This window comes from Numida meleagris, chromosome 20 (assembly GCF_002078875.1).
Source record: "Numida meleagris isolate 19003 breed g44 Domestic line chromosome 20, NumMel1.0, whole genome shotgun sequence".
Lineage (NCBI taxonomy): Eukaryota > Metazoa > Chordata > Aves > Galliformes > Numididae > Numida > Numida meleagris.
This window is the reverse complement of record NC_034428.1, coordinates 430,100-454,854: the sequence shown is the minus strand read 5'-3', so window position 1 is coordinate 454,854 and position 24,755 is coordinate 430,100. Positions and strand designations below refer to the sequence as shown.

At 43.8% G+C, this 24,755-nt stretch overlaps 1 protein-coding gene across 7 annotated transcripts in view; it reads left to right on the top strand.

Annotated features, from left to right (window-relative positions):
- The window catches only part of CAMTA1 (calmodulin binding transcription activator 1), a gene marked incomplete at its 5' end in the record, with an annotated part of 208,918 nt that overhangs the window by 66,129 nt on the left and 118,034 nt on the right, over positions 1-24,755 (top strand). For all 7 annotated transcript variants that reach the window (XM_021417392.1, XM_021417391.1, XM_021417393.1 and 4 more), the window contains 1 exon segment: positions 102-237. In XM_021417392.1, the coding sequence (XP_021273067.1) occupies positions 102-237 (136 nt within the window).

Sequence of the window (24,755 nt, the reverse complement as noted above, 5' to 3'; positions counted from 1 at the left end):
CTTTTCTACAGAGACTTTCACCGCTCTGCAGTACGCTGCTTCGTAAATTCTCTTGGAGTGTTTGTTGCTTTATCTCATTCTTCACTGTTTCTGGTTTGCAGGCCGCAGAATGGTTCTATGATCCTGTACAATAGGAAGAAGGTGAAATACAGGAAAGATGGGTATTGCTGGAAAAAAAGGAAAGACGGGAAAACCACCAGAGAGGATCACATGAAGCTGAAAGTCCAAGGAGTGGAGGTAGGAGAACTTTGCAAGTGTTCTCTCTCTTTTTTACGTGGAAGCTTTGTGTGTATGTGATTGATTCTCCCCAAATAGGTAATTTTCACAGTAATTGCCATAGTTTTACATATGCTTACTAAGTGTTGCTCTTAGAATATGCAGAAATGGATTTTCTATTGAATTTAGACCAGAATCAGACTCTGCTTGAAAGAATGTTTTGAAAGAGACTGTTGCTCTGCTGATGTTCCTTAGCGACTCAAAAAAAATCAGATGGATCGTTTCACCTGACACGGTATTTCTGGAACAAGCCTGTTTGTTCTAAAATATGTCATTGTTTGACATAACCATTCTCTAACAATCTGTGTGTATGAGGAATGAGCTATTGGATCACATCAATCACTTCTGATGCGCAGATGTGGATTAAAAAAAATGAGGTTTTTTTAATTTTTTACTTTATTAAATGGGAATTGTGTATTCTGGTAGTTGAAGTTCGGATGCAAAGCTAGTTCTGAAGACAACAAGTCGGTGTTCCCTGCACTAATGCCGACCTTGGGGCCAAAAGGATGAGACAGTGCCCCACGGCAGAATGTAGCTGCGTTGTCAAGAAATGCTCTGATTTCAGCAAATGAATAGTGAAGCTGTAAGGGTATATATTTGTATAAGCTGTATTGATTTTTGCAGTTAATAGACTGTGAGCACCGCTATGGATCCGAGGCTGCACCCAGTTACGCAGGCGTAACACGGAGTAATTTGTAGCGCTCAGAGTAATTGGTGTTGCCCAAGGACTGGGGAGGTTCCGCCCGCGTTCCCCAGGTGCCTGGCAGCGTCACGGCTGCTCTGCTCCTACAGGAGAGCTGGCCCCGCGTCCAGCCCGCGGGGTTTGTGCTGATTCTTGACATCCGCGCTGCGGTGCTGAATTAAGCGTGCGGCATTCCGAGCAGCTGAGCGCGTGGAATACGTTTCATGCTCGCGCTCCCTTCCAGGCAATTTGTCATTCTTACATTCTGTCTGTTTTAATGAGGTTTTTGGTTTTAAAATAGTATTAAATGGATTGCATTATATTACACCAGGGAGACATAACTTTGTTCCATAATTTTTACATCCAATAACAATGTTTTATTATGACAAGCCAAAAAAAAAAGTCAGCATAATAGAAATTGTAGTTTGTTTTTGTTTAGTGCTTGCAGAATGGGATTTAATTAACTTCCATGAACTTTAACGACACAGAATACCAAAACCTGTGCCGCAAACTTTAGCTGTAGGACAGCAACCATTGACAACGGCACATATACATTATTTAATGAACACTCTCTGATGTATTTTTTAAAATAGAGTGATCAGCCATTAGTACCTGACTTCTTGGATGTGTGCGCCTACCACGTTTCAGTCCAATAGTCCCACTCTGAACCCAGTAGTTTCTATTTTGTTGCAGTCTATCTTCTAGAAAGTAACAAACCTTAAATTGAACATACCGAGGGATGGAGAAGAAAGTTTAAGAAAGTAAGTGTCAAAGTAATTTCCTTCTGATTTGAATGTGCCTGGGTTCAGCCATTCATTCTTATGTCTCTCTCCACTTCAAGAGCTCTTTAGTGCCTGATATTTAGCCTCCAAGAAGATACTTGTGCCCTCTAATCCACGCCATCTTTTAGTCTTCTTACTGTGAAGCCTAATGGGCGGAACCCGGCTCTCCTTGCTTTGATAAACGTGGGATTGCTCTGTGCTGCAGTGCCAGAGGTCTCCCATTAGATGACATGATGCCCAAGCAGGAATCTGGTTCCCACATCAATGCTGTGAACAATTAATGGGATTTTCATTGGGCCCCCAAACTAGTAGAACACAATTTCTACACAAATCTATGCATTAGGTAGCGAAAGGGAGTATCAGAATCCAGATTGATCATCTAAGCATTGAAAAGAAATTAACATTTTCTCCCTCAGGGTATCAGAACATGCAGAGGAAGCGATGATTCAGATAGCAGTGATTGATGTTAGGAAAGACAGGAGAAAACAAACTCACAACCAAAGAGAGATTCAGGTCGCGATCAGAAAGTTAACTGCAGCATACACGTGGAGCTAGAAGAGTTGGATCCATTGAGGAAATCTCTCTTGTACTTTGAGTACGTCCCCCTTCGCTTGTCTTTCAGCTTTGTTGACTTAATTCCAGCTGAAACAGGCAAAAATGAGTGCTAATAAATAACAGCCTGGGCATAGCGCACCATTCTAGTGTTTTCCAAAGGCTGTGGGACAGGTTTCCATGTAGGACGAGCTCAGGTTGCTCCACCTTGCTGCACCGCGGTGATTTTCTCTCCAGCCCACTCTTAGGTCTCCTTGCTCCCTGCTTGCTCATTTTGCTGACAGTGTTGCATCTAATAATTGCTACAGATCTGAGTTCTGAACCATGTAGAAAAAGTTAATTTTCTTGACCTCAAAATGTTACTTGGAAAGAATTATGTATTTTAACCTTTTTAATTACTAGATCAGTGCACCCTGCACTGCTGCTTCCTGGATAGAATATGTTATTATGTTTCTGATACCATCCTAACTGGAAGTGATGTTCTTTACTTGGATGCAGGCAATGGATTTAAAATAATAAAAAAAGACCCTTTTAAAAGTTGGAATGATATTGTTGTTAACCACATTAGAGTTTAACAGGGCATGAAATAACTGTCTGCCTTGTGGCACTGCCAGATCATGTTCGCTGTTCTTGCAGCCAGAAGATAAATAGGTATCATGGCCGTACTGATGGAAAAACACAAAGACAGCCAAGAACACAGACTGTATCCAAATCAAGTTTTGAGAATGGCAGTTACTGGGTAAAAAGGAAAAACGCATTGGCCCATACGAGCACTGACCGGCCAATCCTGAGATGCTGGTTGTATTAGTAGATTTTACCATTAATTGCTTTCTGAGTTTGATAAAGAGAATGGCTTCTGCATCTGTCCCAGTTTTGGGTAAGGAAAAAAAAATGGAAACAAGTTTACCATGGATACTTGGGGATCTTGGTGTTCAGCAGTACCATGCAGAGGGGTTTGATGAGCATGGACAGTAAAGAAAAGCTAGAAAATCTAGGAAGAGGAATAAACTAATTAATCAAGCAGATGTTAAATGATAACCGCCTGGAATGCTTATGCTACTGCCTCACTTAGCATTGCTACGAGTAAGGGGTTCGGATGTTACTTGGTTAATCTGGTGCACAATCCTCTTAGAAAATGCTTGATAAACCAGAAAGAAGTTAATTTGGCCTTTCCCTTAATATACATCTTTGTGCAATTCTTTGTGGAATCTATTAAAAATCTCCAGTCCGTGATCCTTTTTAAAATTCTAATTAATTAGGATCCCTGGTGATATGTTCCTAATCAATTCACATAATTAAAAATTTTAACTAATAAATAAGGAGTAAGTTGAAATAGCTGTCAAGTAATTGCGGACTGTACTGCTACGGATGTGCCACTGGTTGGTTCAGCTGCTGTGCATTTGCTGCGTGTGCTGCTCCTCGTGCACGTGTCTTTCCAGGTGTCTATAAATTGCACATTCACGTGAATTCGTTGCAAACTGCTTCTACAATTAAAATGAGGTTGTATTTTTATAGTAAATATCCCTGTGTTTTGAAAGGCTGGCACAGATGCTCTTGCTCTTTATCCTGGATCAAAAATAGGTTTGTTCTTTCCAAATCCCATTGCCTGAAGAGAAGTTAGAGAAAATGGCTCTGTTAAACTCCAGGCAGAGCTCCGACCTGCTGAGCCGCGCTCTGAGCACGAGCAGCGTTCCCTGGGATGCAGTTGTGCCAAACTGCTGCTATGAACCTGGTGCCCGACCAAAAACCAGTGGTGGCAGCAGCGGCAGCATCCCTGAGTGCGCATCCCCTGGTTTCTGTGCTCGTGTACGGAGGGAGCAGTGCTGTCAGCTGGACAGCGAGGGCTGCCTTCCGCAGCCCCAGTTCGTTAGCGAGGCAGCTTCATCAGTTTTGATTTAGTCTGACACCACTGATGTAAGGTTGGAGCGATCAGAGAACAAGATGAATGCGTTAAGCTCGTGGATTTGAAATATCTGTTTCTCTAATGTATAGGTGTGTGTTATCTCGGTACAACATGACAATCTTTATGAATTCCTTAAAAAAAAAAAAAAAAGGTAAAACTTGATCTAAGTCTTATTAAGAGAGAAACTCCCTTGTGGGGATGGAGATGCAGAATACCAATTTTGTATGCAGGACTTGTATTTAATTATTATCATAACAGTCCCTTAGCACTGTTACAGATTAGTCCACAAGGACACGAATGGAAATTTTAGATTATTCAATTACTACGGGAGCCCTGGAATATCGCTGCCAAACGTTGCAGACGGTTCCTTCAGCGCGCCCAGGGCTGGCGTGGCACGGAGCAGCTAGTGGTAGCAGTGAGGTCCTCTCGCAGCCGGTGGGCTGGGAGTTTCCATTACGATGACTTTTCCTTCTAGCAGGTGACCGAGCAGGCTTCTCTGCATTATGCAAAGAGCCCATTGCGGAATATTAAACCGAAAATGGTTTTACCTTTCAATTCCCCGTCAGTGAAACGTACGTGTGAGTTATTACTGGAGGGTGAAAGCAACAAGCAACTTCTGAGATCACACGCTCAGCAGCACTGATCTTGTAAACTATTCCTAGGACGGCCTGATCCAATTCGCCTTAATTTACATGGGCTTTACTCCCCCTCAGAGGTGAGCTGTGTAGTTTGCAAACTAATTAGGATTACATTGTTCAGTCAGGCTGCTTAATGCATTCCAGAAAAATACTGCGGAATGGCTTTGGAGAAGAAATTAGAGTTTAATGTGAAAGGCTTTCGGAAAATATTACACACATATGTGCATACATTAACACAAAAAAGCACGGCCCTGAAATGAAAGGAGAAAAATTGCTTGGGAGTAGTGACAGTTCCTATACAAATCTATTCTTTATCATCGCTATTAAGGATTTTTTTTTCTTAGGTCGCTTGAAATATTTAACTTCTGCCATACGATTTCTAACCAGAATCTCCCCTCATCTCCTGCGATTCATTAGAGGGCACAGAGCGTAAGAGCGTTTCCCAGTTACGGTTTGGGTCCCACATCTCTGATTCCACTCATGAACGTAACTCCTGGCTCTGCCTGTTCCTGGAGCTCCTGCAGGGACGGTGCCTGCTGGGGCGAGGGGCTGGCTGCCCGTGGCTGAGGGGCTATGGGTCATCATTGGATCTGGAACGAGTCACCCAGGAATCTCTTCCAAAGAGATCACACGTGTCAGTCATCCGTGTTCCGTACTGGGATCCCAACGCGTGCACTTGCAATAACATCAATTCACAGCAAACGTGGGCAGGTTCTGGTGTCATTTTGCAGCTTTGCAGCAGTTCTGGGCAGCCTTGACCCCGTAACCACCCAACCCTTCAGCTGTCGTAGCTTATTCTGCAGTTTCTGACTCTGAGCACGCCTGGCCTGCCAGGAGCAAGGCGAGGGCCATGGGGTACAAGGGCCGTGCTGCTCGGGGGCAGCGTTCCCTTCAGCACGAGGAAAGGAGACTGCTGCATGGCACGGCTCTGCAAGAACCATGCAGGCAGTGGCTTTGCAATGGACTGCATTGCCCCTTTTTTCCCGTTTAATAAATAACGGGAATAAAGCCCAGCCACGTGCAGTAGGGCTGCAATTCAAATTCCATTCTCTGAAGTCTGAGTGTTTTTCATTTCGCATGTGAAGGCGGTTTCTATGTAAATTGTTCCAAAAGAATCTCTGTGGACTAATGACATTAGCGTGAGGACAGATTGAAATTGTTTGAGTAATTGATACTACAGCTACATCGCGATGCTGTAAATCGTAGGAAAGATGGTAGATCAAAGAGTTCTCCTCTCTTTTCAGTGGTCCTTCTTAAATAAAACATTAGAACAAGGGTGCAGATAGGGAAGGAGCAAACAGCCCCTCCTGCCCTGCCCTGAGCCGCGAAGTTGGTGTCACCCGAAAGACTGCAGCACAAATGCACGTTGACATTTATATTGACTTTTTCCATTTAGAGAAATTTGAAATTAAATATATTTTCTGCCAGCTCTGTGGAAAAATCCATTTATGAAAGCAAAATCCAATAGGAGATCTAAAGATTGGTGGGCAGAAATGAAATATTTTGAGAATAAAATATATGGAGATTGGATTGTTGGATCTATGCTCTGTTTAACATGCTGGGGGCTGGAGAGGAAAGCGGAGGTTTATTGCTCTGAACTTCATCCTGATGGTTGCAGTTTAGATGAGGAACTTTAAAGCAAAACGAACATGAGCATGTGGGGGTCGGAGACAATGTTCTGCATTTACTTTTTCAGACCACCTTTAATTTCCATGGGTGTCTTTATACGCACACAGGAAGGGCGTGGGGTGGCTTGGGTTGGTGTGGTTCGGGTTTTCTGCGCCTGCAGTGACCTTGCAATAGACACCAGGTTTCCGTAGCACTGAAGCAAAGCTGCTGCGAAGGGGAACGCTGCGCTGCCGCCTGAGAGGAAGAGGTTTGCTCCTTTCTGCAGGGATCCGTATGATTGCACAGAGGATCCAGATGATGAAGCAGTGTGTGTCTTGTAATCTTGTAATTGCACTGTTGGCCGTGACGGAGATAAGAACTTCCCCTGGAAAGGAGGAACTTCTGTGTTGCTCTATTACACTTCTGGCTTTTTAATGTGTTTATATTTATTTATTTATTTTGTGGCGTGTTAGAACGGAAATCAAATCACATTTGCTGTATTGCTGCTAATTTTGTATGCATCAGAGATGCATTAAACATTTTAATTTCCTGAGTTCGTGTTCGGAAGACAAAAGTGTACACAGGGAGGGGAAGCAGCGAGATGTGAGTCACGCTCAGAGGCTGGGAGGCTCTGGAGGTCCTGAATAAAACCTGGTGTTGTCTTCGTATGGCAGAAGATAACCCAAGGACACAGGAGCCGTGAATAGGGGGAATTAATGTGTAAAAATATGGTCCAAATCGACTCATTCATTGGTAGATAGGGTCGGGTACAACTGGTGCGGGATTACTGGGATTAAAAAATGGAAAGAAAAGCAAAAATTGTCTGGAGCACAGGAAAGTTCCGGATGTCTTCTGGCAGTGTTTCATCTTTGCCATCTCCCTGCTGCAGAGGGGGTTTCTGTGCTGCCCAGCCTGGCTAGCGCGTGCGCTCAGACGGAGATGTCGCATCTTCTGCGTCTTTTGTTAAATTTTCCTTTTGTTGTGCACACTTACTGCACTTTGGTCCATAGCGGTAAATGCAGGTACTGGGGAAAAAACCTAAAAACCAGACCTGATGGGTGGAGCTCCGTCAGCGCCTGCAGCCGGCCCTGGTCCTGCAGGGCTTGGTGCTATTGGTGGTGTTACAACACCGTTACCCTTATCCAAAGGACAATTTTCATTATATAATAGAGGATATTTAACACAGTTAATAGTAGAAAAGCAGACAGAATGGGATTTCAATTTGGCACTTGTCTCTCCGTATGCACTTCTTAATGGCCACCACTTTGTAGGATAGCATTTACTCTCTGTTTTACAGACAGGAGATGCGAATTAGCCAGTGTTTGCACAGCTCTTTAAAATACAGAGCAGTATCTGCAAACTAATACCCTACTGTAAGGAATGGAACTGAAATAAGAGAAATGGAGTTACGTTGGCCCGTTCCCATTTTTAAAGCCAGGTCAGAATGACACTTATAGTTCTGCTTGTTCCTTGGGGCACGCTGATACCTATTCCATGTGTTCTGACGTGTGCTCATAGTCCTCTGCAAACGTATATTCCTGTTCTTAATGGCAGAGCTGCGTGCATGAGAGCTGCAGAACTGAACCCCTCCGTGGTCGAGGTGGGAGCTCTCGATGCTGGGTGCTGTGTGTGTGAGAGCGCGCGGTCGCAGTGACACTGATCTGTTCAGCTTTGTCAGGTTCTTGTATGCGGTCTCACTTCAGTGGCCAACTGTTTGCAAAGTAAGACGTGCCTGGGTCAGCTCTCGAAAAATAACCTTGTTGCAAAAGCATCTAAAATAAAAAAATAAAAGAAAAAGGAAAGAAGCAAGCAGGCATCTTAACCTAAAAAAGCACTGATGAAATATTAGCCCCTGCTTCAGCGCGGCTGAGGTGACGGCTGGTGGCGCGGTGGAGTTGGCAGGGCTGCAGCCGGAGGTGTTTTCCAGTCACGAATGTGCAGCGTTTGAGCCCTCGGTTCAGGCAGCCGTCCAGTAAACCAAAGATCTGCTCTGCAAAAAGAATGCGCACGTGACCCTGTCAGCAATTAAGGTAATGCAGGACATGTAAATTACTGCATTTGAGGAAAAGAAATATTTTTCTGCTCCCTGCTTGTCTTAGAAATGCCACGGACGTTAGGTTACATTTAGCGACTGCCTCGTTTGGGCAAAATATCTTTCCGTTATAATTGTATGATAATGTATTCATTCATTTCAGTGTTTCCATATTTCTGCTGCCATCGCGTGGCTGCCGAGGATGCACAGCAATCTGAGGGCAGCATCCCTGCGACAGCAGAGCTCCGAGGCTGCCGAGGGGGCTGCTGCGGTGTGCGCTGCTTCAGACAGAGCCCTGCAAAGGGCTTGGGATTCTGCTGGCATCTTCTGGCAGCCTTGTGCTGGGAGAGGCATTGCTGCCTCCTGGGTGAGCTGCGGGGTCACAGCAGAATGCCTGGCTGCCTTTGGGATCTGCTGGTGATTTACGGGGCGGCGTATCCCCTCTGGGGCTTCCAGTGTTCCCTACCAACTGAATGCTTACTAGAGCATGGTAAGAAGTAGCATGCCCACCTTGGGCAGTCTGATGAGACTTCAGTTTTTAGTCTCTTTTCTGCATCGAGATGAAAAGAAGATTGTTTTCATGCGAGGTAGACTTGTGTGCGTGTTCCAGTTCAGAAGCTTCAACTCTTGGCTGTCTTGTGTGAGACCTTTCATGAAAAAAAACCCAACTGTCTACCTAAATGCTCCAGTTAAGTGCTTGAGGGTGGGGTACGGTGGTGATCTGTGAGAGCAGAACCTTTCCTCATCAGTGGCTGAGGACAGCGATGCCCCTCCACGCCTGCCTGTAGCTAGTTCTTGTCCCTTACTGCAGCAAACACGGCGCATTTTCCCATAAAAAGGCCCCATTCTACTAAGGACTGCAACATTTTAGAGTACTATAAATGTTCTGAAGATTATGTCTTCTGTCTGACCTAAGTATATTTTATAACGCTACGTGGGTGTTTCTGTTTATGGTTACACTTTGCCTGCAGTTTTTATATGCCTATTGCCATAAACAAATTTTGAAGAAATGAGAAAGAAGGAATATATGTATACGTAAGCACAGGGAGGCTGTTACACAATGCTGTGGTTTGGCTGCACTGGCTGGCGTTCATACTGCTTTGACTCTTTTGTGCGTATGATGTAAGCAAGTGCTTTGCCCTTTCTGTGCCCTTTTGACAGCCAGGCCCATTGTCATCCTAGGGGACAGTTTTCCCAGCAGTATGTAATATTACCCGTCATGGCCAAGGCCATTTATTTTAGTTTATTTCTATGAAGTAGAAACAAGCTTTTTAGCTTAAAAAGATGAAATACGTCCTTCTCTCCTGCCTCTCCTGCACTGCATCACTTCCTTTCATACGCATCCTCTTAGACAGGAGGCTTTGTCCAACGCTCATTAGACTTAATTTTAACAGCAGTTCTGCTTTGTTCAGCTTTTTGTAGGCTACAAGACAAAGAGCCGCAGACCTCTTTGGAAAACAAATGAATGGTATCAGACATAATTAAACTTTGTCCAAAATGCACGGAGCTCCATCCTGACACCAGCCACAGGAGCACTGGAGGCATACAGGACCGCTGTTCTGTGTCCGGAGTGCTTCTAGAGTTCAGTGTCTTTCCAGTTTCTCCTTCTTAGAGTAGCAAAGAACATGCTCATAATGACAAAACGTGGTCCATTTTTTGTGTTAAATCATGAAATTTCTTGAGAATGTTTATGTTTACTGAAGTTTGTGTCCCTGGCTCCAAGCTCTGTGGAGCAAAGCCTCGATCCTTCCATTTCCATCCCTGGGGCACGCAGAGCAGGCAGAGAACGTTCCCAAACACTGCGGCCTTTCTATATCTGTTTTTTCACACTTCTGAATTAACATTTTTGAACCACTGAAGTGGCATACAATATATGGAAAAGTTTTGATTGCAGATCTGAAATCTAAAGTTTTATTGATAGCTGGAGGGCATTGGAATTTAATACTTATGTGAGTTCTCATGTCAATTCAAAGCATTTAAAAATCCAGCAGCCGTTGAGATTGTTCTATATATAGCAACTTTATTTGAATAGTCTGCATAGCTTTCAATGTAAATATTAATTCCCTTATGCTATAAACTGTTATTTATCATGACAGAAAGCCATAAAGTTATTTTACTAGAATACAGCCAGTAAATTGCACATCCTAGATGAGATACAGCACACATTGAATTTCAGCAGCAATTACCCAACATACTTTAGACAAGTCGGTATTAAACACACTTGAATATGAGTTGCAGCCCAAGCTTATGCAGGAAATCCTCCTTAACCATTCTCCAGCCAAGCCGACATGTCAGTGGGAGATGGGAGATGGCCCGCAGGTTGCACAGCCCGGAGTCAGAGACCGAAGTGCACAGAGCCACGAAGCAGTAACTCATCGATAGCGTTCCTTGCATTTTGTGTTTGACTTATTTAGTTACCTAAGTTACTCATTAAAAGTGCCTTATAATTGCCCGTCTCTGAGATATTGCAAGGTCTAGGTTTTAATTATGCTTTTTTCTTTTTTTTTTTTTTTTAAGACATACTGCATTTAGACTTGTCCAAAGCAATTATTTAAAAAGATTGATTTTCACTAAGTTTTGTTCTAAATGAAGATAGCTGTCCTATCCAGGAGCGTGGTCAGCTGGTGAAAGTCGCCAGAGCAGCATTTCTCAGGCATAAGCAGTCGTGCACAAGCAGAGGCACGTCTCACCCTGCAGTGCTGTGGGCAGAAGACCTGATCACTCTACTTCCATGTGGCCATGCTCTGTTTTTGCTGTGGAAATTAACATGCAAAGCTGAAGGCAAAAGTAGTTACAAACATTTTACACATTTGCATGAGAACTGGGAAGAAGAGAGACTTAGCTTTCTCTGTAAGATCAGCTGGGTTGCTTTCAATACCAGAAAGATTCAAACCATGAGACCGTTGCTGAGGGACAATCAGATTGCAAAGAAACTTGTCAGCATGCAACCAACTAATATTTGAACTGTTAAAACACCTTTGAAATTGCTCAACTCTTCATTAAACAAACAAAATCTCAAGTGGTTTGGAAATATTTGTAATGTTAGATTATGAAAATCAAAGAAAAATGTATAATGATTGTTGAAAGTCCATTTTGGGAGGAGAAACCCAAGCAAAAGATTGTTAGTTGTAATGCTTCTTGATGTCTTATAATCAGAAGGGTACATTAATTAAAATATAGATTACAAGGTCAATAGGAACTACTGTGATCATCCGACCTGCATAACACAAATCAGAAAATTCCACCTATTGATTTCTGATTTAAGCCTTTACTTTCTTGTTGAGCTACTCTTTATCTTATAAAAAGATGTTGGCCACGATTTAAAAATATGAAAAGATGGAGAATCTGCTGCATTCTTAGGAATAATGTTTCAAGTGGCAAATTGCTTGTACTGTTCAAATGCTTCATTTCTCGCTACTCTGGATCTTTGGTAACACAGCTTCCAGGCACTGGATTTTGTCTCCTATTTTCCAGGAGTTTAAAGAGCCTACAGTTGGATCTTTTCCACTTGTTAGTGCTTACATTGTCATGACTGGGAGAATGTGGGGGGCAGATGAAACATTAATCACACGGGGTCGTTGTAGTGTAGGCATCTTTCTGGAGACAGGCGAGGAAAGTGGGCTGCTCTGCTGGGCAGTATGCAGGAGGACATCAACTAGAGGAATCATCTATGGGAAGAACGACTGTCTTTTGATTGTAGAAGGGACCTATGCAAGTAAGCTATCCTAAACCTAGCTAGACTAAAGATAACCTTTCCAAATACCCACAGCCTTCCTATTACTCTTACTTCTCATTTGGATAGATTAGACATGATGAAATTAAATTCCTCACACCAAGGTAAGTTTGGCAGATTGCATGTATACTTCCGTGAATCTTGTGTCAGCCTTTCCACTTTCTCCAGTTTCCATCTATTTGCTGAGTTTATACATCTACAGTGTTTTAGAGCGTCTTACCCTGAACACTGCACATACTGCTCAAATCATACTGCTTACCTACCACTGCCTTTGTGTCTGTCAGATTCCTGACTTCCAGAAGAAGTTTTTCCAACTTATTCGTAAGGTCTGTCTTGCTTGTATGTGGTCCCTGGGAGGCATGTTGTTGAAAAGGGTACTTTTTCTCTAAAAAAAGCAAAGTTTTGTTCTTGTTCTAAAAACAAAGTTTGCTTTTGTTTAGGTTGCCAGAGATAGCTTTCAGTAGGATGAAATAATAACAAATTCTAAATAAAGCTAAGTCAAGGTCTGCACTTCTTAGCTGATACTGCTGTGCAGCCAGGATCCCTGGTGATGCAGTGATGCACATGGGAAAAAGATTCTATAAACTTGGTCTGTGTTGTGTGAAGAAATAACACACCTGCTGGCAAGAATACAAAGCTGTATGGAGAGAGTCTATCAAATAGGTAAAGCTTAATTACAGTAGGTTATAAAAAAATCAAGATGGAAAATTGCAGGGTAGAACAGAGTGCGCTTTTACCAGGATCAACGAAGCTGAAGAAACCACATGCTAAAAGTCAGGCTGATGAGTTAGCACAGAAAGAGGCAAGAAGTTCAGGAAATCGATATTTGTGACCAGTGCAAGTGCAGGTTGTAGTGCTCAAAGTGCTACAGTAGAGTTTGTGACAGATGTCTCACCCCTCTTCTAAGCGGGGAGAAGGAGCTGCTCAAGTAGGGCGTCCTTCATAATGCTGCTAACAAGGCGGGAGGGAAAGACAGGCAAACCAGCAAGCCAATTCCCAGCCCAAATGATATGAAGTTGCTTGACATGCTATCCTTCAATACAAGTTTGGATAAGTACAAATATGCCCAGATGCGTTAGAAATTGGAACAATACAAGAGGGAAAATTTGAATGTCAAAAGGCCACTGACAGATTGTCTTTGTCAGGAGTATATATTTGAGTCTGGCAAGTCTGGGACTTCAGCACAGGAGCATGAGTCAAGGCCATGGCCTGTTCAGTCCCTTTGGCAAGCAACATGAAACCTGAGAGAGCCGCTCAAAAACAAGAGCCTGAATTTTAATGTGTATCTATAAAATGTTTCTGGCAGTGTTGCATAACAGATGGGTCAATTCTTGTACTTTCTGCTGCACCACATTAGTTCTTTTATGTATTATTTCTGATCTGATAGAACATAAGTAACAAGCCCTGCACACATGCTCAGGTTAATATTATCTCTTCCTATGGAGATCATAATTTTAGATAAGGGGCATGCTAAGGTTGGAGAAGTGGAAGCTCTAAATATAGCAGAAATATTAATGCATGAGCTCTAAGCCGTTATTGGTTAGCATGTTTCTTGGAGGCATCGCAGCAGAGGGAATAGTCTAACAGCACACAAAATGCTGAGACTGCTCTCTCCCCAAACAGTCCTGGCTTTCCTCTTTTTTAAACTATTTTTGTCATTCTTTCTAGAAAAATACGTTTTCCTATTCATTACAATTGTTACTGCTAAAAGCCTTTCTATATTCTGTGATAGCCCTCTTGTTCTTTCAGCCGCTTCCCTTTGACCATTTAAAGCTGTTCAGAATTGTCCTTTGCCTGCCATTCCAATTCTGTCCCTTTTCTGGAATCTCATTAGTGGCATCTTGGCTTTTTCTGTATTTGTTTCAAGGCCCCTTCAACCTTCATTTTTTAGGGTTTTGCCCCAGTCACGCTCTTGTCCTGATTTCTTGCTTCATTCTGTAATCCCCTTCACTCCTTCCAGTTTCGTCCCCTAGTCCATCATTTCCCACTATTTCCAGCCCTATCTGTCTAAGATATTATACTGAGCATCATTTCTTTCTTTGTCCTTGTATGCCTCCTCTGTACTACACTGCATATTTTTTGGGGCACACAATGTGCCGTCTTTTTTGGAGAATACTGTGTACGTTTACAGGCTGTATAAATGATTAACCATGCTGATGACAAAATGTAGGGCATGGTGTGTTTTTGGATAGGAACTACATTGCCATTGAGAATACACTGCGCTTCAAGTGATGCAAATGTCTTTCACCGAGTAAAGGAAACGCCTCGGACCTTCACAAAGTCCTATTTTTTACAGCAAGAGGCTCACAGTAACAAACAACACCTTGAAGAGCTTCATCTTTGTAGGCGAGGGGCTTTATTTGGTGTAAACAGAACTAGCTCCTGCTCTGGATTTCAGGTTTTCCTCCCCGAGGAGCTGCTGAGTGGGGTGGGAGTGCTTCTTCCCCTACTTTCTGTGGAAGGAGAACACTGATTTATTTACAAGCACTGGGAGCTCCTCTGCAGCTGAACTAGAAGCAAATCCATATCCAAGTTGCTAGTCGTAAAGTGATGGAATAGGTTGGGGCTGGAAGGCTCTCTGTGTAGTAGACTGCTCTGGAAACTGTGAATCTGAGGGCTTGATTTCTGAGGTATTCAGTAAAGTCTCGTAGCTCCTGCTCGGGATCACCTGCGCTGGCACGGGAGGTGCCACTGCAGCCTCTGGAACAAGAGGTGGCAGGAGCGTTCTGGAGAGTGCTGCTTGGAGTGTGTATGCCCAGGCCTGTTCTGACAGGAGGGGGATTTAATTGGATAGACTTTTTTTTTTGTACGATGAAAGAATTTCAGTAGCAATTTGCTCTTTCATAACGGCGGCACAAAATGCACAACGTCTCTGCTTTTGATGGGGAAGAGAGGACCATGCTACAGAAGGCATGCCTGGTTGTGGGGTAGGGCCTTGCTGCTGCAGCTGGCCTGCCCAGAGCTGCAGGCTGGAGGGACAGAGGGGTCCCGGTCTTGCTGCTTGTAGCTGCTGGTGGCACAGGGCCATTGTGGTGGCACCAGGTGGCAGCGGGGCCTGGCATGGGGCCTGAGCACAAGGCCAGAGCTTGAGGTCTGAGCGTGGGGCCTGGCACGAAGCCATTCCTCCCTGCACGGTGAGGCTGGCAAGGTGGTGGTGGACACCTCATTTCTGGAGAGCTGGGCTGGAAGTCATGTCTGGCAGATCTGGGAAATAAAGGTAAGGTGCAGAGTTGGTTTCCTGTGCCTTCCGTCTGTAATTGATCAGCTGTTACAGTCTATCAGTTAGGCTAAATGAGGAACAACACATTTCTGTCACTTCAGCAACTTCGGTTGGGATGTTTTCCCACAAGTCAAGCTGGCAAATATAATCAGGTTTTGTTTCCTTTTTATTGTTTCTCTCCCCTGGTTAGCAAATTAAGGAATTGGGCTAAACTGACAGAAATAGTGCATGCTCTAGGCAGGAATGTGTGAACCTCTGCCTTCTGGAGCTTTGAAATTCCCAGGAAACACTGGAAATGTATGAAAGCTACAAGCGTCCAAAGCTGTGGGAAAGCAAAGCTCAACAAGGTCAAGATAAAAGTTTTGAAGTCCTCCTAACAGTGCTTACAAAGTGCTGCTTTTGGTCCTTATCAGAGTGCAGGGAAAATATGCACATCCCCTAGAACAGAACGCATCGCAAATTATGGGCAGAATCCAGATCTTGCCTGTGAATTATGCTGTATTGATGATGTCTGCTAGTCATTCAGCTTGTTACATGCTGCGTGGTTCATTTCTTCTGTAAATGCTCTATGTTTGTGGGCATGTAGTGTATATATGCCATGGACAGGATCTTTGGTCTTAGATTTATTGTACTCTGGAAACTTATTCTTTATATTTGGGTTGATTTCAGTATCATACCCCCACAGAGATTTGAATTCTGTTTGAAGATGCACTTAAATGTGCCTAAAATAAGTGAATAGCTGCTGGAAAATATAAAGCAATTATTTAATCACATTTTTAGTTATTTAATCATGATAATTAGTTGTTAGGGTTACAAGGGCCACAGGAAACGAATTCAGTTGCAGTAGTCTCGTGTCATCTCGTTTCCTTTTGCTGATTTTGAACACTGGTGGAGCCCAATGCTTTGCCTGCTGTCTGACCAGGCTGGCTGCTGCATCGCCAGGTTTCAAGAGTTGGGCTGAGCACCAGCCACATTGGGAAGCCTGAAGTCACCAGAATGGTTATTGCTAATTATTTCAATTCCCAACTAGATTTTCATGACAGACGTTGAGAAATACTACTAGTGTACGAACTGTCTTCCTTGTGATGAAGCTGGGTTGGTTGAGGAGCTGCGTTATGCCTGTGCAATACAGCTTCCTCTTCTTCACAGCCAACCACTTTGAGATTAAAAATGCATTTGTCTAGTGCTGTTGAACCTAAAAATACATTCTGGTACTTGCATACTTTCAGTTCTCTCTAACACAGAATTGTCATGTCTTGTGTTTAGATTTGTTCACTCGTGCACACCAAGAGATACACAGTTAGAATGAGAGTTTCACAAATTTCATGTTAAAAAAGTAACTACAAATGTCAGTTGTTTGTCTTGCATTCTGGCTGTGCTGCTGGAAGCATGTAAGATGTTCCAGTCTTCCTTCTTACAGGTGAAGACCAGGTGTTTATGATCACCTTAAGGTTTTTAAGTACTCATTAACTTGTTTACGACTCCGTGTCAATGTTAATGTTGCTTTGTAGCTGTATGGGAACTGCTGAGTCACAGCCTGAACCACTGATTGAACACCTGGAGAAGAGACCCAGTCAGCCCTGGGAGCACAGGTGAAGGCAGTTCACCTCTTAGACCTCATTTAAGGGCTTATTGCCACGGAGGAAGGCTCTCTTGTTGGAGATCCCTCCTTTGTGGAGTCTTTCTGTGAGCATAGGTCTTCAGATATGGGTGAGCATCCTTCTTTTTGTAACGTCTTCTCCGCGTGTGTTTTTGAGACTGGCCTCGCTGCCTTTACAGTAGTGCGTGGTGCGACAGAGTTAGATCCTATTCTTGATGGAATAGGTATGAATTTATTAATTGCTTACTACATACCAATAGAAATAGCCATAATTAGTTTTAAGCGGGCTACTGGCTCCAGAGTTGTAATGAACAAATGGTGCAGCCTTGTCTTTTAGTCAACCTCTGACTCATTGCCTGGTGAATGGTATTGTACAGCGGGTCCTTGTTGGCTTTGGGTGATTTATTGACTTCTTTTGCCAGTAAAATTTACTTGAGAATCAAACCCACTGTAATCAAATCATCCTGAAAAACATGGAAAAATCCAAGTGAGAGTATTAAAACCCTTCCATACTCTAGTGCCCTGATAAAGTGTTTTCTACCAGGAAACTTGGAGGAATGCAGTTATTTCATGAATGACTTGAGGGAGAGGAAACAATCCCTACCAGGAAACCATCAGGGAGGATGGATTTAGTTATATTTTGTCAGTAAACAAAAATGGGTATATCTAAGACTTGCACAGATCCTGTGGGATCTCTCTGACTGATGCAAAATGACAGTTGTCACAATATTCTGTGTAAATATCAGTCTATTTGCAGGTGTCTGTTCTATTTTTAATGTAATCCCACCTATCTCGCGAAGAGGGAGAAATGGGTGATCGATGGACTTTACACCTATAACTATCATTTATATTGTTTTGACATTTATAAGAATTCAAGGTTTTTAATACACTTACTAGCTTAGCACTGTAATTGTTATTCAAGTAATTTAGCTGCAGAGTGCAGATTGACAGAGTGATATTGAGCTGATTGCTAAGCAGCACTGCGTCGTGACGCAGATGATGGGTGACTCCGTGCAACCGCGGTGCGTGCATTTGAGCAGATCATAATTTAAGATCAAACCAAGGTGCATTATAGTGCTCTTAGGGAGAGTGAAAAATTAAAGGAGGAAGGCTTGTAACTCCTGATTCCGTGGCAAGTGCACATGGGAGTAGGGCTGCTTTGCGTCATATTTTCATCTCTTTGCAGGCTGTTTCTGTAGTTATAATTTTACACGCTGATCAGATATTAAGCCAGCATTCTTATGTTGCTGTTCTTTTCCTTGTGGATAACTTAAGCCCTTAATGTATTAATTTGCATATCTATGTATCTATATACGTATGTGTTTATATGGCTATAATTTACTTGCGCACATTCAGTGAATTATTCATGAGGGAAGTCTGAATTTTGGTTCATCTGCTTCTTGCTTAATGCAGACTACGAAGGTGTTTCTGACCTCAGGGGCAGGAATTCACCGTGATCGTGGACACAGCTCGTAGCATGGCTGAACTGGGGGCTGGGTACAGTGGGACTGTACTGGTTTCTGGCAAAGCTGCCCCTCGCTCAGCAGTAGAGGCTTGTGTTCTTGTGATGAGAAACTTCTCCTGACAAACCTGTGAGCTAAAACTCCCACGTGGAAGTCTTGATATAACAGGGCACGCATTTTGAATTCCCTGCAGCATTTGTGAAGACTGCTTGTTTCAGGAGCCTGACTCTGAAGAACCTTGGAACGAGCACTCTCTGGCAGACACCTTCTACATTTCAGTGACTTTAATAAGCGTGTAACTATAATATTGACCTCTAGTGGAACATGCAATCTGATGTATTTACATGCAGTGCCGAGTTTAAACAGCCTCAGACAGCCTTTCTCTTTGACTATTGAATAAAGCATTTTTTGTAGCCTGCTCAAAATCTCCTAGCTGTGTTTACATTTTAAGAGGCAATGCTGTGGTAAGAGGCAATGCTGTGGAATAGGACATATTTTTTATTGCTTGCGTTTATTAATAAGTGTGAAAGCCAAGTGCCTGGTTGCAGCTTCTAAGTTCTCAGTACATGAAACTATTTAGTGTAAGGTCCCACCAAAATCTAACTCATCAGTTAACTGTGTTGTGTCAGCATTTGATTGCTTCTATACATTAGCAGAAAAAAAATCCATTTAAAAATGAATTTTTCAGCAATGTCTACATGGCATGAAATGAGCAGGAAGCTGAAAGCTGCATCCCATTGTCCTGTGCCGAAAGGAGGACCTGTATGATGCTGTAGTGGAAGTGCTAAGTTGCACCCTGAAGCAGTGACTGAGCACCTGGTGGGAAGGCAGGGCCAGCTCAGGGGAGCTCAGGTGCATGCAATGCAGCTGGGTGACCAGAAGGGATGGAGCCAGGATCCACCCCTTCCCAGCCCTCATTTAAGGTTGGCAGTAGATGTGAGGGGACCTCTCTGGAGATTCCTGCCTACCTGAGGCCTCCCAAAGGTAAGCAGATTATTTCCTTTGTTTCTGTGTCCACGGCTGCTGCATTTGGGCTTATCCTCACCTGCTGCAGCCTAGGACTTTGCTATTCCGCTATCATTGCTGTGCTTTCCATTGCATTATGGTGTTACAGGTGCTCAGACCTAACAGAACAGACAGGAGTATGTAAGCTTCTGAAGTTGCTTGTTCAAAATGTTGCAATTGAAGGACAGTTTGCCTTATACTAGCATTTGAGGCCCTTTGTCTGGTACTTAAAAGAGTTGAGAAGGAAAGCAGATGCAACCTAGCTAAACGCTTTTTGATGGCACTCCTTCAGTGTGGAGTAACTGCTTCCTGTGTGATGCTCCCATAGTGTTGCTGTATGCAGGAAGGAACTTCTTGTTCTGTGCGTGCTCAGCATTAGCTTTCCTTAGTGCAGAAGGTCCTGCATATTTCCATTAGTTGTGTGATCCACTATCAGCCAAGTCAGTTATTGCCATGCTGCACAGCCTGAGCTGCCAGCTTTTCCCCTAGGGAAGTCTCTTCCTCCTCTCCTAGCATTCCCAGAAGACGGCCAATTAAAACTACAGATGCAGTTTAAAAATACACTTGCCAGATGTTTGTTTAAAATGACCTATAACTGACAGCAAAAATAGAAAAGGCCGAACGTGTTTGATGCTGTAATGTAACCTTTTTGTAGGCTGCCATTCTGTATGCTAATGGAACACAGCTGAATTTCCAAGCCAGACCTGCCAGGCCATAAAGCAAACTGCTCTGAAAGCAATGCATCAGTAATTCTTATCACCTGGCATCTGGAGCGCCTGTGAAAGCCGACTCTCTAACGAGAACATGGCATATCATGATTTAGGAGGAAGCTCTGATTTTGCAATCTGCAGGCAATTTGGGCTGATGGATCTGCTTGCTAAAGCGAATATAGGTCTGCTCAGGACAGACAGCTTTGTTCTGCAAAACCCCAGCTTTGAAACATTTCGGTACCGATTTGACTGAAGTATGATCTTGTTAGATATGCGCCGTCCCAGCGGAGTCACGCGGTGCTCACTGAATTGGATGTTTGAACCGCAATTTGGGGGTCAGATATTGAATTGTGATTTGTACTTTGTTTTCTGTCAGGAAAAAAAAATGTTGATAATTGTTCTCTAATCAATTTTCTTTAAAGTGAATTGACTTCGTGTTGTCCTTACTGTAACAATTTATATGCAACAAACGCCTATTGGCACGCTTACCAAAGAAAAAGCATGGATTAAATTTTAGTGAAAATATCTATTTTTCAATATGTAGTTATTTCAAGCTCCTTCTGTAGCTGAAGTTGGGCAGCTTTTAGGTACTGATCCTGTGAAGTAGCAGGTTGGTATCTTGTGTCTCTCTGATCACCTGTGGACCATCTTAGGTCCACACATCTCCTCTTTGTATTGTGGCTGTGGTTGTGCCGGGGTGCGGGAAGCCCTGCGCATCCTTCAGGGAAGGTCGATGGTATGTCTCCTTTCTGTGTTCTTTTCCAGTAGTCATCTATGGAACACTTTGTCAGATGCAGATATGGCCCCAGATTCTCAGGTAATAATGCAGGGCTCCCTCAGTATTACGCAGCTGGTTCCCCACTGCGGTGTCAGCATCCTGGTTGGTGGCTGTGTGGGAGGGCAGAGCGGTGCAGGTCCCTTGCACAGCCCGGTGCTGGAGGAGCTGGTGCGGAGCAGCGGGCAGCTCTGAGTCCTGGCTCCCTCTTGGCTGGCTGCTGATGGCAGGGGGATGACTTGAAGCGGGTTTCTGTGTAGAAGCTGGCACCAGCCGCTCCCTGCACGCGCTGCCCACACATGGCAACGTTTGGGGAATGGCTGCTGCTGCCCACGGCTTCTCGTTGCATCTGGCTTTCTGGCTGGAGGAAGGCTTCTTCGCTGCAGTGCCTCCTCCCTCGGAGCCACTCTCCAGCAGCTGCAGGAAGGCGCCAGGCAGGCACGGGAGCTACCCGCGCTCTGCATTTGTTCAGCCCTGCGTGAGGTGAGAGCGTGGGTTCGGCTGAATGAGGCTGCGGGAGCAGCTGTTTGCACCCTATTCTGGGAAAAGATGCATTTCTACATTTTGAAAATAAAAGCGGTTAGAGATTGGCTGCAAAGTTCTTGCTTGTTTCCCTGATGCATCTCTCTTTATGGAACTGCTGCATCCTAAGTGGCCCTGGTTAGGAGAATGTAGAAAAATTGACAGCAATCGAGTTTAAATAAAAATTATGCAAAAATATAGTCAATACAACAAAGAATAAATTGGATCCTGAGTAGTTGAACAGTCTACTAGCAGGTCTGTGCTGTTTTCCTTCTCACACAGCCTTCTTGTTTTGTCATCTCTGCAATGATCCTTCCTGTGACTTTGTTCTTAAAAAGTGCATGGAGCTGTGTACACAGGCCACAAAACCTTGGTGTGGCTCTGGCATTGCTGCTGTCCCAGCTGCTTGGAGGAGGGCATGTGTCCTGCTGTCCTCCTGTTATCTCTTCAGAGCACACAGGTTCACAAGCAGTGGCAGTAAATTACGTGAAAGCTAAAAACTAGTCCTAATCACAATTAACACTGCGGAACAATTGGTGCTGGTAAATGGAAGGAGTGCGTTTTGTGCTTGAGCTGCATGCTCACCTGCTTCCCAGAGGTGCTCTAGAACGATGCTGCAGAAATGCAGCTGTTCAGTGCAGAAGGATTCTCACAGAGTCTCGCTGGCCTTCCGGAGCACACGGCGCAAGAGGTGCTCAGGATGAATGTTTGATAGCTCTCCCTCCTCATAAACATCATCTGCATGTATTAGCTGCACACAGCCTCGGCTCAGCAGTTTGGTCAGAGTCCAGTGGTTTCTCTGCAGAATGCTAAATCATGTCTGTCTTGGTCTGGGCTTTTTGCCCTCTCTGAGGAGTAAATAAGACTCAAAGGGACAAATGTTGTGACTCGCACAGCAAAGTGAAGTTTAAATGCATTAATAGTAATATAAATGCTTATTATAAACTGAGAGCTCTATAAAATGAGAAACAGTGTTTGATTTTTTGAGGTTAAGAGGTCTCTTCTTATGTTAGCCACTGACAAACAGCGTCACGGGGATTCGTTCTTATTTCTTAACACCACTCTAGTTTTTTGAATTTCAGCAGCGCTGTTCCTAAATTACCTGCTGGCAGCTGAGGTCAGAAATGGGTTCTGAGTACACTGGGCTTTCTTTTCCCCCTTGACTCAGATCCAGGTGTCAAAAAGTAATCCAGAGACATAAGGTGCAGCCCTGCTTGGTGTCGTGCACCACATTTGTGAGATTCCTTCTGTACTATTAGGACTTCTGTTTTCGACTCAGATTTCCTCTGTGTTGGACTTTCTCTTTGAATGTTGGGCGTTTTGTGGTTGCTGTGGGGCATGTAGGTATGAGGAAAGGAAAGCAGGCATCCCATGTAAGAGGTTAGTCTGAGACTTTCAGCAATGTGAAAAGGATTTGCACCGCTAGTTTCTCATGAACTAACCTGAAGCTGCATTGCCTTAAGAAAGACTGAGCATTGTTAGGCACTGCAGGACCCTGCTCTGGTGTTAGTGAGCCTTGATGCCCCTGGCCCATTATGATTCAGCAGTGGCTACAGCTGGAATAATTCTCTTGTGGGGATGGAGTTTATTACAGTTGTTCCTCCCAGTGACCTCCCTGCAGTCTGCTGCTTGGATAAGGAAAGAGAATTCTGCTTGAGCAAAGCAGCGAGTCTTCTAACCGAGTGGGCTGGAATGTGCCTGATTTCTTTTTACCTGTGAAAATGATTGCCTTTTTTTTTTTTCATTTATCTGCACTTCTGATTGCTTCTCATGTGCTCTGGCTGCTTCTCAGCCTTTTGAATGGTATTTTCCCACCTTGGTAGGGATGCTCAATGAAATTCCACTCTGCTGTTTTATTAAGGCTGCCGCAGTGGCCTGTGAGCCTGGTGATACCAGCATTACTACTTAAGACATGCATCACATGGCAAGAGCCCTGAGGATCTTTTTCTTCTGACCTCACTCACCGCTCAAATATTGTCCTGTGGATATCAAATGAAAAGAGTACAACCTTATTTTTTCGAAGATCAGCCAATCTAGCCCAAAGGTATAATAAAATTCCAAACTTTGCTTTTAGGAATTGTCTTTTATAAGTAATATTTTTCAGAGTTAAGTGGTAGGTACATAGTTCTGAAATAAAATAACGAGGATCAGTGCCTTGAAGCTGTGTAGGGCTTTATGTTGTGGTGGTGACTTGGTTTCATGAGGGGGGTTACATGATGTAAAGATGGTTCCTTTGCCCTAGAACTCACTTCAGTACCAACTTACTCTGTCAAGTCCTGCTGCCGGTCCTTTTGTAATGGGTTTAGGTGTAAACTAGTGCTCCCCATAAAAGAGTTCAGACAATTATTTGGTCTGAAGCTGTCTTGAGGTGCAGGTGCTTTCCAGTCGCTCCCATTAATCTGAAGGATTGCCTGGGCCTGTTGTTGGGGTTAATGCAAGGGCAAAGGCGTTGTGCTGGCCCAGTGCAGATTGGCAGTGAGGATCCCGGTCCACACCGGCTGCATGAGTTTGCATGGCGTGGGGGAGAAAATATGGCTTCTGAGCAGCAGGAGGAGTTCTGTAATTACAGTCTGTGCTCTGACCATTATTTGGTGAGTGGAGAAAGTGTTATTTCCTTATGCGTAAGGGGAGTGTTGTTTCTCATGCGCAGAGCGGATTGTCTGTTGCCACTAACAGCCATGTACCGTAGAATGTTTTACAGCCAGGTGGATTTAGACAACTCCAATCTATGATATGAACGTGGCCATTAGAATTCTGCACTTCTGCATGTTAATGGCGCCACAAATAGTGACAATTATATGAAGCATCATTTAACATCATTGCCTTGTACTCTGTGTTCATTTATATATGCTTTCATTCATAGTCAACAGAATTGAAACTCTAAGAAACATCTGATAATTAGAATATCCCATGGCTATTATGCACTAGGATGTAAGTATTCTAAGTCAACCCTGCCCGTGGCAGGGGGTTGGAGCTTGATGGTCTTTAAGGTCCCCTCCACCTAAGTCAGGCTGCCCAGGGAGGTGGAGTCACCGTTGCTGGAGGTCTTCAAGAACCACGTGGACGTGGCACTGAGGGATGTAGTCAGTGGGCATGGTGGGGATGGGCTGATGGTTGGACTAGATGATCTTAGTGGGCTTTTCCAGCCCTAATGATTCTGTTATTCTAATTCTACTTAGTATACTAGAGGCCATTGTCTGAGTTACCCAAGAGGTTTCCCATGTCTTTCTGTTCCTTGATTCACCCTTTTGATA